This window comes from Ciconia boyciana, chromosome 6 (genome assembly GCF_034638445.1).
Source record: "Ciconia boyciana chromosome 6, ASM3463844v1, whole genome shotgun sequence".
Lineage (NCBI taxonomy): Eukaryota > Metazoa > Chordata > Aves > Ciconiiformes > Ciconiidae > Ciconia > Ciconia boyciana.
In genome coordinates this window covers 9,833,355-9,847,696 of record NC_132939.1, presented here as the reverse complement: position 1 = coordinate 9,847,696, position 14,342 = coordinate 9,833,355, and the positions used below count along the sequence as shown (strand labels likewise).

Genomic DNA, 14,342 nt, shown 5'->3' with positions numbered 1-14,342 from the left:
TATTATATTTTCAGAGAAGCAGAGAGGTTACAGACTAATGGAAGCAGCCCATGATTCCTCCTGGATATTATTTTCTCCTATGCAAAGTCTGCTAAATGCCAGGCCATGTGTCCAAGGTGCTGCAGTCCTGGGTTTGCCTGGGGTCCTGAAATAGGAGTTACCTGAGCAAGTCATTTGAGATCTCTAAACTGACATTTGCAGGTTTTTTTATGGAACTGTATACATGGGGTGTCTACTCTTCTATTATCTGCTTGCTTCATTCACTTTCTATGAAGGTTTCTTGTCCTTATAAGCAGAAGCAAGGATAGCTCTCTCTGCGGTTATGTCTTCTCCTCCAACCACATCAGCCTCATTTATTTAAATATCAAAGTATTTCATAAAGAGACCATGTATTTCATAATGTTTGTAGAGAATCCATCAGCCCCTTTTCTTGGCTGGCACTTCTGTAATACCATCCTAAACATGTTCAATAATTAAAAAAAATTATTCAACTGACAAGGATGATGACTATACAAAGAAGACAGGGAAAGCATGAGAACCTACAACAGAGGCCACTTCTTTAAGAAAGTAGTGCTCTACGACTTTTAAAAAGCTTTGCAGAAATAGTTTTCTGTTTGCACAATAAAACCATGCATTTGTCTTCTTCAATGCTGACATATTAGTGAAAGATACAATCATCCAGACTGCCACTGGATCTGATGGCATGAACATCTACACACTCTTCGCACTGTTGCTTGGATGAGAACTGCTGTCAGACTCAATTAGTGGCAGAGTAAAGCTCATCTGGAGGGGAAGACAGATGTGAATTGAGAAATACTTAATTGTGCAACCCCCTGCAGATCCCAGTTCCTTCCGAGGTCTGCTGCAACAACCTTAACAACATAGGATAAGGTATTTTCTTGCCATGAGAAAAGCAATCAAAAAGACTGTCTCAAAAAGAAAAAAAGACAAGCTGGGTTAGCCATGCTGAGCTAAGAGGTCAAACAGAAGGTATTTTCCACTTATTTATGCATGTTCTACTACGCCTGTGAATACATGACCCTGGTGGCCCCAGTCATGCAGTATGGACAACTCAGAGGTGCTGCTTGTTCTCCCACTCTCTGGGGAAAGAGGTAGTGGAGCAGTGGCACCTTTTGCTTTTGTAGGAGTGTGAAGAGGCTCAGAAACATGGCTCAGAAGTTCACAGAATAGGCTATAACAGTTGGCTGCCTCTTGCAAACCAAAACCAAGTGGAGAAAGCAGCAGGAGATGGTATTTGCTACATCTGAAGAAACAAAGGGTTCACTGTCACCAGCAGGATGCTAGCAGGGTCACAGTGCTCTCTATATTTAAAACAAACAAACACAAAAAAAAGACAGTGGAAGAAACGGAAACAGTATGGGCAAATATTAGGCTATATCACACAAGCTGAAATCTTTGGAGAAAAAAAAAATCAATGTGTATCTGGGAGGCTCAAGGAGAATAGTAACTGATGCCAGTATGAGGGATTTCAGCTGAACAAGTGGATTTTGTTCTTCTTTTCTTCTTACCCAGCTACGGTTAAATGTCAGGAAATTACTCCAGAAAAGCCTAGGAGTTTACTGTGAGGAGGTGGAGTTAGATAAAGATTCTCACTAACACTCTCTCTGGGGCAAATGAAGCTAATACTTCAGGATGAGGGAATGAATGATGAAAAGAATAGACTCCTCTCTCTACACCATAAATTCTTCCTAGCACTCTGATTTCTCAGCCTTTCAGAGAGACGGGCATTATCAAAGGGAATCATCTCACTTCAGATCTGTGCATATGCTCTAATGCAGCTGTCTGGGCTCCTTCCATACTGGAAAGAGAAAGGCAAGTACCTCCAGAGCAGAGAGATCTGTCCCAATTCGCTGTGACCCTCTGGAGTCACTAGAGCACCGGTTAGGTTAGGTTAGGTTAGATTAGGAAGCCAACTTTAAAGGACCAAAATTTGGCAAGATGAAGCCCTTTCCACCCTAACTTGTATTTCACCCCACCCAGCACAGAAAAGGCAGATGAAGGGTGCTGGATGTTTGCTAGGATATGCCAGATCCTCCAGCTAACTCTGTGTGAAAGCAGACTGCTACATCGCTGCTGCTGGATTCAATTGCTGTTGCCATATTTCATTTTCATTTGAGTCACTACAGACAACTGCTCAGAAATTCAGAAAAGCTGGCTCTGACACTGAGCTGCCACATCAGACAGTGTGAAAACTGGTGGCCCACAGTTCCATAGAATAAAGGAGGCAGTGTATCATAGCTTGGCTGAGTTACATCCCAAAATCCCTTTGATTTTAGCGAAGCCAATAATACAGCCAAGTTTTCCTCCCCGGTACTTTGTTCGTGCACACAACTGATTTTCAGATATCCCTACAAAGAACAGAAGGAAAAAAGAATTTAAAATTTATATGACAGTTTCTGCCTGGACAGAGAAAATTATAGTCTTGGAGACTGATATTTAAAAAAGGAGTGCGGCCCCTGACTGAACTGCTTCTGAAAAGTTGCATCTATTTTTAAAGACAATGTCCAAATGCTTGGAAGATGAGAAGAAGTGCTCTAGCTGGGATTCCTAGGAGGAGGAAAGGAAGATTTCTTACCTAAGGTTGACTCTTTGCAAATACTCACCTGTGATGTGTGTCCTTTCATGATGATGAGGTTCGAGTACAAAACTATATGAGTTCTCAGCCCAAAAGGTATGGAGCCATACACTTCATTAAGAACTGCTAGCAAACTAAAGTTTTCATTTTTCTCAAAACAAGCAAGCAATCACCCCATCACAAAGATGGTAACGGGAAGGTTGCAAGATCAAGCACTCAAAGTTTGGAAAAACAACCTATATAACTTTCACTGGCTTCATTTTGTGAGCAGCTGGTGAAAGAAAGCTTTTTATCGTAGGCTACTATAGTTCTTTAAGTATGTGTGGGTTCAGCCATTTGCTTATCCCTGAATGATGTTAGGCCTGATAAAATTATAGGTGAAAGTGTTAATATCCTGTTGTTCTCTTCCACGCTCTCTTAAAAACCCATCTCGGAAATTGCCAGTACCTCTGTTGGCTGATCATTCATCTCACAGTCCTCTAACATATGCAATTGGGCATTTTTAAAAAAAGGTTTTAATTTTTTTTTTTTTAAGTGCCCAAAGTGAATGAGAGCCCAACTCATCAACTTTTAGAAAGGAAACTTCCTATTAGAATACTAATAAATGTTTTCCAAGAAAAACAAAAGGAAAAAAAATACTATTACCTTACCAAAATTTATCACTATTGTAATACAAATAGATATTTTCTGTGTTTTCTGTAGAAATGAGGCTCAGCTAAAGAGTTCTCCTGATCCTCCAAAGCATCAGGTCCTTAAGCCAAGCCTGTCAGTCTGTGGTGGTTTTACACTGTTCACTCTCAGCCTTGACACACTCCATTTGGAGTCAATTTTGATACAAGCCGTATAGAGTTTATGTACCGAGGTAACATCCAGCGCTGTCATTTTTCCGTGTAACTAAATGTCAGGGAGAAATAGAATCTAAAATTGGTCTGTAACTATGGCAACTAATGAGCCATTCTAACTTGGAGTCCCCAAATCAAACATGTGACCATCAAGGGATTCATTCCAGTTTTAAGATGCTGCTTTTCAGAGAAGAAAATATGCTGCTGCTTTTGCTGACATGCGTGTTAGAGGCGTCAGCCTACAATGAGGCTAGAGAGCTGGAGCAGGTTCAGATAAATAGCTAGGAGAAAAGCTGCTACTTTCTTAACCTGGAAGGAAAAACAGACAACACATTCTACTGATGCTAATCATGCTGGATAAAGATAAAACCCTGCAAAAAGAACAAAATACCCGAGATGACAACAGTGTTTGTAATCATAGCACTGGGGAACAAAGCGTAAGCTCTGTGATGCAAAGTAACGGGTGCCTTGATTTTTGTTTTTTAATTTCAACTTCAATAGGCGTTTGGGATCACACAACTCAAAAGTCAAGAACACATCTGCACATGCATATAAAAATAAATGTGGGGCCAGCTCCGTAATTCTGGTAAGGGGGAGGCCATTTCATTTCCCATGGCCACATCTTCCTTCTCAGAAGCTGTTCTGAAAGGGTTGTGTCAGGAAACTCTCTTAAACATATCTTAAAAGATATGCCCAGAGCTAAAAAGTCCCCATCTCTTTTCTAGGGAACACTGTGTTTACTCCCCTTCGTATCTGTGCCTGGAAACTACCAGGCAACCCTTTGTAGGGCCATGGCAGTCGAGTGAAGGAAGTTCCTCCAGAAGTAGCTGAAGTCTCTACTTCAGTAACTACAAGGAGGGCTCTGCAGGAAAGGTGTTTCATGCACAGGTTCCTTCAAAGCCAGAATAGTCAGATGGACACAGCCCATCCATTTCATATTTTGTATATATGCTATTCTATTACTTTTTAAACAGGCAAACCCAGCTTTTCCTTTCTGCCACAGAAGCTCAAGATCTTGCTGCCAGCATGTGGTAGGAACAAACGACAAGTAACCATACTGTGAATGGATTACACACTGAAGATGTTTTCCTAGAAATCATTTAGCTCCTTTGCTGCTCCTAACAAGGAGCACCTTGACCATATTAAATAACAACATTATTCAGGCTTTTTTTCAGAAGACAGGAGAGAGAAGGTAAAATAAACATGTAAATAAAGCAGTTATTAGTTTTCCACATAATTTGAAAAGTGCCTAGCTATTGTTATCAAATAAAGTTGAAGCTAGAATTATAATAAAATTAAGATTTCAAATACAGGGTCAGTATTCCTTTATACTACATCGAAAGGTTTCTTTAAGTAGCACGTGCATGTTCTAGAAACGCACTATAGTCCAGATCAGAAGAGATGTTAGGTGTTAGTCAATTCTTTAACAAAGAAATTGGAAATTCTTACCAATTTTCTTTGAAGATTTAAAACCTAACAAAACAAAACAAAAAAATACCTTCACTAAGTTACTTTGCCTACACGTGTAAACATCACCTGACACTGTTTTTGAATATTGGCTTTCCTGGGTAGGGAAATGTTATTGTCTTGTAAAACGAGCTACATTTGAAACAGTGAAAAAATAATTAGAACCCTTGAATCTTAGAACCATGAAATATTGTTAAGCTGTCTATGAAAAAAAAAAAAAAAAAAGACCTCTTTAAGAAAGACCAGTGAGAATACTTATTATTACAGGTCTGAAGTAATCAGTAAAGTCACAGGTCTGTCAGAAGAAAGCAGTACAGGTGACAAACACATAACAAAAGAAAATTAACAACTTCACTTCTTTGTGTGAATATGCAGATGTGCATAAATCTCAATGAAGCTGATTTAAAAACAGAATCCTACAGTTACATCAATTATATGATCCCCACAAGATGCAATGCTCTATGGTACGTGTATGGAAAGAACAGAGGATGCTTAAAAAATGCAGTATGATTTTGCTGTACAGAACAAAAGCCACGTCTGGTGCTATGTATCTGTCTCTATATCGCCCTGTATTCCTGCTAAAGCAGCAAAGCCTTTGCATGACACTTTAGTATGAGGCATAACGATCATCAGGGGATGATATGATTTGATACCAGGATCGCCTCCACAGAGGTGACTTGGGTGATTTACTGGAGAAAGGAGAAAAGACACACACTAAGATTTTCTCTTTATCCGAGTCCTCCCTTCCACACTTACATTTTTAACAAAGAAGAATTACAGACTTGTGTTCATGACAGAATCTGATGAGACCATATTCAGTTTAATTCCCTCCCTTTAGAGGGAAATGATCAATTGGTTCAACCAGAGTGTTTTCTATTCATACGGAAAATATAGCTATGGAAGCAAAGCTATAACTCAGGAGAAAAAAGCAGAAAGACAGACAAAAGAAAAGCAAGGAAGAAAGGGCATTGCATTCTACTCTCATCAGATGTTCCTGATGCATCTCAAGTCACAAGGTCACCACCATCAACCAAGGGCTTGTAAAAAACATCCAGCGTAACACGCTAGGTGCATCAGGAAAAGCTGTCAGCAAGTGTTAATAACAAAAAGGTATGATGAGGATGATAAGAGATGGAAAGTTAAAGCTCTGGACGTCTCACACTTTCTCAAATTAATTTTTACCTAATTAATTCATCTTCATCAGATCTGGGCCAGCTCAGCAACAGCAGTAATGGAAATTAATATCTTAGGGCTCTACACAGGAAAAAAAAAAAGCTGTCAACCCTGTCCACCTACTACAGAGCATCATGTCTTCGTTGGTTTACTGATATATAAAGAAAAAAAGAAAAACAAAAAGAAAGAAAACTTGCAAAGGTGCACACAAAGAGTAAACATACCGTTTCACGTGAGGTTGAGAAATAGTTATAGCAGTAAAGGGGGGCGGGAGGGAACAAACAGCTATGAACAGAAAATGCCCAAGTACTGCTGAAGGTATAGGAAGATGGTTTCAACATAGTTAGTGCCTGTGTGGGTACGGCTATAGGGGCGACCGCAAGCAGCTTTCATCAAGAAACACTTCTCACCATTTCTTTTCCTTCCTTCGTCTTTTGTCACTTTTTGCGGTGCCATTACTTTCTGGAGGGAGCTCCGGCCAGAGCTGGGCTTTCCCGACCCGTTGCTGATGATGGAGCCGTTCTGACTCGGGGATCGGCTGCAAGTAACCATAGCAACAAGGGAGGCTGTGAGTTCTTCCTTATGAACCTCGTTTCAAGGTTATTTCATTCGCACAGTTTGCATCACTGAGTTTTCAAGTCTGATTTTGTACCAAAAGGAGACAGAATATAAACTGCACACAGAAACACAGTAAAGGCAGGAACAGAGCGACGGTAGGAGAACACGACTTCTCAATTAGCTCAGGGCCGATAGGCATCTTAGCGGCATCGAAAGCAAACACTTCCCATGCACAACCCCCACAATGACAGAAGCGGCACTGCAGAGGACAAAAAAATCTTGTTATCAATTCAGTGTCATCTATCCAGCTAAAATAAAGCAGACCTTTGTTTTCATATATATGGCTAAACTAATTCCTTTATTATTTAGCCTGCATTTACACTCAGCTATTTTGCAGCCACAACGCAAAATTCACTTACTCTGCACACACACACACACACGTGATAAGAAAATTCTCCTTTTTTTCCTTTTTGCACGTAACCTGGTTTAACCAGCACCATTATTTGCTGAAACTCCTAAGAAAATGCTTGTTTTACTCAGCCATTGCATATCCTTGCCCTGAAACTGGTCCCTGCACAGCGTGAGGAGGGAGGGCAGAGCAGAACCACTGCGAGCGTTCAGTCCCAAGGAGGAGCAAGAACAGAAACGAGCAGTGTAACTCTGGCCTGCACCGGGAACAAGCTGCTCTTTTTGGGGTGGGCAGATTACTCAAATCCTAATGCACAAGTTGGGGAAAACTGGCCAGAGTAGAAAACGTTACATTTGGTGCTACTCCACATCCAAACACAGTGTCACATTGTTTCTACACCTGAAACTTGCCACAATGGGAATGAAAACTATCTACAGGACCTGTATAGTTTCTCATGCACCTAGCTGCAATTTATCACTCTGAATTGTCATGGCCAATGACAGGATAATGTAAAGAGATCGCATCGGAGAAAAAAAATGGACTTAGTCATAAGGACTTTCATTTACAGAGAAAAAAATTCAAATCAAGTTCTATTGCTGTCACAATGGCTTTACATCCAGAAAATGGTACTAAAGCAACACAACTGTAAAAACCATTCTGTAAATTATTGCCAATACTATGTTGCCAGCTTGAAACATTCATTTACCTCCGGTTGTGACTGCCCTGTCTGGTGTAAGTAGAGAGCATTTACTGTGGTCAGAACAGGAAGGGACAACTATGAGAAAAGTAATTCTTAAGGACTCTCTTTTGGAGACAGCCTCGGTGGAAATATATATAATTTGAGACAGGCTCTTTCCAGCTACAGGGCTTTAGGAGAAGTCAGCATGCAACCCAGCTCAGCTCAGCTCAGCCTGCAGATTTTCTTGTGAAATTCTATTGAGAATAAATAATCTTGAAAAGTAGCATTTCTCCCCTATAAACCTGTCTGTCACTGCTAATGAATAATCCTAGCCCAATAAAAAAATTCATCCAGGGACAGATCAACACCTGAAGAAAATCTGCTCCACTTCGGAACAAGGAAAAGCAGCAAGCATGAATAGCTTGCACGATTATTTCTGCTGCCAGTAATCTAAATAGTCATCCTTTTTAAGTGGCCGTCGTATTGTTAACTGTGAATTTTCCTTCAGTGGTAATATCAGAGAAGATATTCTGATCAGTTACCAGCCACTTCATGGCAGTCTGATTTAAATTGACCTTTCCAGCCTGCAAAGTAGCCTGGATGAAAGAGCAAATACATAAAGGTCAGGAAATATTTCTTCATCTTCAGAAACCATTAAATTCCATCCCCAGACACAGTTCCTGGGAATGAAAAAAAGACTAAAATTCTGCATGTTCTCTCTTACTCAAGTAATCACCCTGAAGGAGGCAAAAGTAACTCTTAGTTATTTGCTTAGAAAGGCACCAAGGTTCAACACATTTTATAATAAGAATAACTTTCCTGTGAATTCCTGAATCAATTTGCTTATCAACATTTGTTTAAAATTGTACAGATTAAGTAGAGGGGGATATCTGCACTCATTCAAAGGACCGAGTGAAGTACTTAATCACTTTTGTTAGAGGATTAAATAGGGCTGGCTAACATTTTTTGTGTGTATTTACACATGGCTTTGGAGAGGCTTCCAAACATTTTGAAAAACAGCTCCTGCAAAGACTTGACCTGTAGTGGCCCAGCACCAGCAACCACAGCTGGTGTCATGGTCATCTTCCATTTGTCATTTCATCAGAGGACAGAAGACTTCAAAAGGGACAAGCGCTGTTTGGTTCACACAGACTATATAACCTGACTGTCATGGTTCGAGTGATTTATGGTGCGAACAACACATCACTGACATTAAAGGGCATAACAACAGTTTACACCCAAACCCAGCGAAGCAATTGCAGGAACCAGGGGAGCTCTCAGCTGGCTTACTCTTCCCTATTGGTACTCCCTGCAGACAGCTCTCTCCATATTTCAGGTGATCTACCATACAACCAGAGAAGTATGCCAAACCAGACACCAGCTCGGGATCCTTCCATTTCCATTTTTCTGTAGGGCAAAACCTCATCTTATGACCAATGGGGAGGTCTACCCCCCATGAAGAGCAGCGGTGCCGGGTCCTCCAGCCCTGCGCCGTGCAGGCTGACTTGCGCCGTGCGGCACTTCCCACGGCTGCGATGGCTCCAGCGCGTCCCTGTCACAGCGCACAGCAATACTGTGCTGAGCTTTCCAAGCTTTTCCATTACTCCAAAGGGGCAAACATCATTGTGCATTGACAAGTACAAGATGAGGTGACTCAACTATGAAGATTTGATTTTCTATAGAATTTCTCTGCACTAGCCCGATACTCTGCTTTTATGTTATCAAGTCCCTTCAAGAGGCAAGGACTGTAATGCCAGTGAACCAGATAACTGTTACCTCTATTCAGGCTGTTTACCTAACAGTTTTATTTTCTTCTGTTCCCTTCAGTATCATTCTTCAGCAATAAAAAGTTGATGATCCTCCACTCTAAATTAATTTCAAGGAGAGCGGGTCAAGGGAAAATGGAGTTAAAGCATGCAAAACAGCTTGGATGAAGGGATAATCTGCTTTCCTTGCCTGAGGTGACTGAGACAAGAAATAATGACCTTCAGGTATTCCGATGATGATTGAGGGTAGACATGAGGTAAAACTTCCTAACAGGAAAGGTAGTGAAAAACAGATTGCTTGAGGAGGCTCTGATCATCCCACCACTGGAAGAGTTTAAAAAAAGGTAGATAAAGTTGAGTTAAGGGTGTATTTGACCCTGCAGTGGAAAAAAGGAAGAGCCAGATAGCTTCCTGGGGACCTTCTAATCTGTGATCCTACAACCCTGTAGACTTACTGTGAAGAAACTGCAAACCTGGGACACTTTACCCTAGACACTGATGTTATCTAGTCTATTCTTACACTCAAAAGTTTTGTCCTACTGTAGATGCTTTGGATCTAGAGGTCTTCCGTAATTTAGTGGATGTTTAGGGTTTGCCCTTCTACTAATGAAGACATTGGGTCCAATTCTGGAGTGACAGAGTCTGTCAGTGAAGCTACAGCAACTTGCAGTGGCTGAGGTCCTGTCTTTTGGTTCATTTGAGAAATGATCGGTGTTCATGCTCCAGATCCCATGTTTCGTTTGGGTTCATCTCTTGTACAACACCAGCATGCATATGAGAGCCATTTCCCGTTTACCTCCTCTATGCATGTACAATCTGTGAATACAATCTGTAAAATAAAGACTTCACTTTATTTTATCTTGTATTTTGCAGCAATCTTACACATCCAGCGCAGACCCGCGTTATGCCAAGAATATATCATGGAGGAACCATCTGCCACATGCAGAGCCTGGGTGCCAAATCTTACAGGTTTTTCTTAAGCAACCAGCAGCATGTACCTCATTCCACCCCTCTGCAGAAACATGCCAGTCCATACCTTTTCCTTGTTTCATTGGATTTGGCAGTTTTGATGGTGCTCCCATCCTGAGTAATTTCTCTCTCCTGGGAGGCAGGAGCATCTCTAACTGGAAGTGGAAGTACGACAGTCTCCTGAGTTACAGGTAAAACCTCATCTTCAGCTCCCTGCTGACCTAAGTGTTGCTTGGCATAGTCAAAGCCTTGTACTGGCTGCAAAAAAAGTGAGAGAAAAAAGACATTTCCAGCATGCGTCATATGTTAATATAAAATTTCCACTTCAATATAAAATTTTCCACTACCCCTTAACTTCTTTAATTACATAAGTGACAGGTAAAAATATGTAGATTGCTATATGAATGCCCAACAACAAAGCAATCTTCTGATGAGAAAATGGATTTTTCTCCATTCCACATATTTTAGACATGATTAGTTAGTATAAAATTGACCTTGGCTAACCTTTCTTACCCTGCCGTAACACCCCCAGAAATTCCTTTAACAGACAATGGAAGTGTGAACATATGGAAGAAAAAATTAGGAAGCAGAAAAATAAGCCCATACAGAAAATGGAAAACTTTCTCTATGAAAAAAATCGTATCTTTCCAAAGAGGGTGGGAGTAATTTATTCCAAATCAAGACAAAGTAAAAAAGGCACACATAAAAGTTTCATGGGCAACATTTTCCAGAAAAGGATCTTTTTCAGATCAGTGAAATTGTATTTCCCCTGGCTTGCCAGTTGCCTACTGGGAAGATTGTTATTGACTTCACTTGTTTCTCTCCGGAAGTGGCATTCGCAAGAGCTTTGCAGCAAGGCAGCTGAGGGCCGTGTGCCCAGCCCCTCCTGCCCTGAAGCCTGGCCGGGCTTTCCCTGCTACCTCTGCAAGGAACAAGCAGAGCTGACACATGCCTTCTGGGTAAAGCAGCCACCAAAAGGTGGATTCTCTTAATGCAAAAATTGAAGCATTTAAGCAAAACTTAACTTTCCAAACTGCATTTTCTATTGGAAAAAAAGAGAAGGAAAAAAGAAAACCCAACCTGCATTTTCTATTGGGAAAAAAAAAGAGAAAGAAGAAAAAAAAAATTACTTAAAGAAATTCCTCACCACCTCTGGAAAAAAATATGTAACATTAAAAAAAGTTCTTGCTACACTAAATTGAATTAATTTACCTAAAACTGCAAGGATGCTCTTCCTGAAGTATAAAGACTATTGGCAGAATGCTAAAAAAGCACCATCAAACACTTCAAAGGTGAGCAATGGTGATTTTTAACCCTCAAATGTACATCAGAATTAGACAATAACTGAATGGTCTCTCTCAGGTTCCTCTCATGTTGTCATTGAATATTTTAGTTCTGGAAGAAAATCGGCTGGATAAAAAAATTTGCTGATGGCACAGAAAAGGGATGAGCTCTGGGAAAATGTTTTCTCTTATTCTGTCCCTTACTAAGTCTGGGCTATAGCTATAAATACAGATAAATTTTATAGGCGATCTCACTCTGAAAAAAATGGGGCTGTCTTCTGTTTTTTAAGACAAAACAAAACATGCTTTTTGTTTATGAGGATCTACATCGCATTCCCAATCTCCTCTTTGAATTGAGGCTGATGATTTCTAATGTGCTCATGTACTTCAGTATTCCTCTGATAAGTAGCTCCAGCGCATTAAGGAGACGCTAACTGGGCTAATGCTGATTTGGGAGAGCAGATGTCTCTGCACATTACCACAATGGAACTTGCAACATATCAGAGAAATGCCAATTCACCATCACTACCCCATGGCAAGTCATGATGATATTGCCCCTGACGGAGCCTTCTGCTTGCCCTCCTCTGAAGGCAAGGTACCACAAAAGCAGCCACCAAATTAGCTACGAAGGGAGGAAATGAAGAAAGGAGAGGGAATGAAGAAAGGGGAAGTAAAAACTGTGTGAAGGACAGCTAGGAAGAACTACTGCACACCATCCTAGACAATACGTTTAACCAAAATAATGTTTTTCAACCTAATTATCTATGTTAAGAGTTAGTCAAGACGCTCCTAGATATTCTGCAAAAAAGGTAACAAAGGAGAACAGCTGATTAAATTGCTTATTTCTCCCTCCATGCCTTTGAAGGGTAGAAGTTGTTACAACTTATACTTCATATCTTATTTTTAAAATAAATAAATAAATAACAACAAGAACAACAACCACCACCACCAAACCAGAAGAAACAGAACACGAGAATTACTAAAGACCTCTGCAGAGTCCCAGCTTGGATCTGCCAAAGGAAGAAAATGAAGGATTATTTTAATCTGAGTTCTACTTACCACCATGTCTAGTAACAAACTGCATTAAAGGAAGAGCTGAAAAAGCCATCCTCATCAGCGGACATATTGCGTTAAATAAAATTTGATCTTGGAACCCTGCTCTGTAAAACCCCACAGGAGCAGATGGCTTTACCACCCCTGAAGGGAACTGGCAAGACTAAATCACGATCAGGCACTGCTGAAGCACTGCAAGCATAGATGTCCAATACGGCCACAATACTGAGAACAACTGAAGGACTGGGATTTGAATATTGCTTTTGAAATAATAAATGAATGATCAGACCATTAAATCACATCGCCTGGCAAAGGGCAGATTGAATGTAGGGAGTTGTTTCTGGGACTTTTTTTCCTTGTAATGATCATGAAAAAGACACTGATATTTTAAATAAAGAAAGAAAAGAAGAAAAAAAACAGAAAAAAGGATGATCAGCCCCTCCCCTCTACATATATACCCATGTACACAGACAGTTTCTCTAATCTTTTTTTTTCCATGCCCTTTATCAAATTGATAGTGGTTGTTTTCTCATGGCCTGCAGTATTTGCTTTTGCTTGCAGGTCTCAGACTGCAGATCTTATCTCTGTTTACCTGCAAGCTTATTCTTTCATGCTCTAAAAGAAAGGAAAGGTGACAAATCAGATTACAGCCTTTAAAAAAGCACACTGTGAATTAGAAAGCAAGGGAGGTAAAAAACTACCATCTATCCAAAACCTCAAAGTAAAAACAGTATCTCAAAATAAAAACAGTATTGAAAGAACATTAAAATAAATTCCAATCAGAATTTCACCGATCTGAATTTATATTTAATTTTACAACTGGAGAGTCAATTGAAAAAAATGGTAACAGTGCCTTTTCCCTGCGACTTAGTCCAGATGTCCCTGCCTGCTAAGGCAATTCAGAACAGCAACACAATTCCTAAGAAAGATACTATAAACTACACTACGTATGAGAGGTCATTTTTTAAACTTCATTTATTTAGCCTTCAGTCTGTTACGACAAAAAAGTCATTCCTTAATTACCAGGCACGGGCAGCGATCCTGCTGTTATGTTACATCACCTCCCCCACCTACAGAAGGATATTTAACGCTAAATGTTTCATTACCCCTCCGTGCTGTGTTCGTGCATCCTATCCCGCTGGCACGGGACGGAGCCTCTGGAGGGATATGGCTGGCAGCTCTGCTCTGCGAGGACCTGCAGCCTCCCGCTGCTCCCAGCAGCAATAGGACTGCAGCGATGAACAGGCAGCTCTGCTCTGCCAGTCCCCTTGGTACAGGACTTTTGAAATCCAAACACATAAAATGGCACCACTGAAAACAAAGCCAGCCGAAATCCAAGGTTGTAGGTATCCCATAATAGTCTCTTTTCCTCTCTATACTGCTTGCTGGATATTCAAAAGGTATCAAAAAATTGCTCCAGTGATTCAACAGCAAATCTCAGAGGCACAGAAACAAAATATTAAAGCTGCTGCTTAAACTAAAAATCACTCTGCTGTGACTCCACTTACAGAACAGATTCAGCATTAATCAAGCAGTCTCGGGCACTT

General features: G+C 40.5%; 1 protein-coding gene across 1 annotated transcript in view; it reads right to left on the bottom strand.

Annotated features, from left to right (window-relative positions):
- The window catches only part of KIAA1549L (KIAA1549 like), a 137,899-nt gene that overhangs the window by 33,854 nt on the left and 89,703 nt on the right, over window positions 1-14,342 (bottom strand). The window contains exons 12-14 of the mRNA XM_072864043.1: window positions 10,527-10,717; window positions 6,489-6,616; window positions 4,888-4,911 (exon numbers count right to left, since the gene is read on the bottom strand). Coding sequence (XP_072720144.1) covers window positions 4,888-4,911; window positions 6,489-6,616; window positions 10,527-10,717 — 343 coding nt within the window. The remainder of the gene's footprint in view (window positions 1-4,887; window positions 4,912-6,488; window positions 6,617-10,526; window positions 10,718-14,342) is intronic.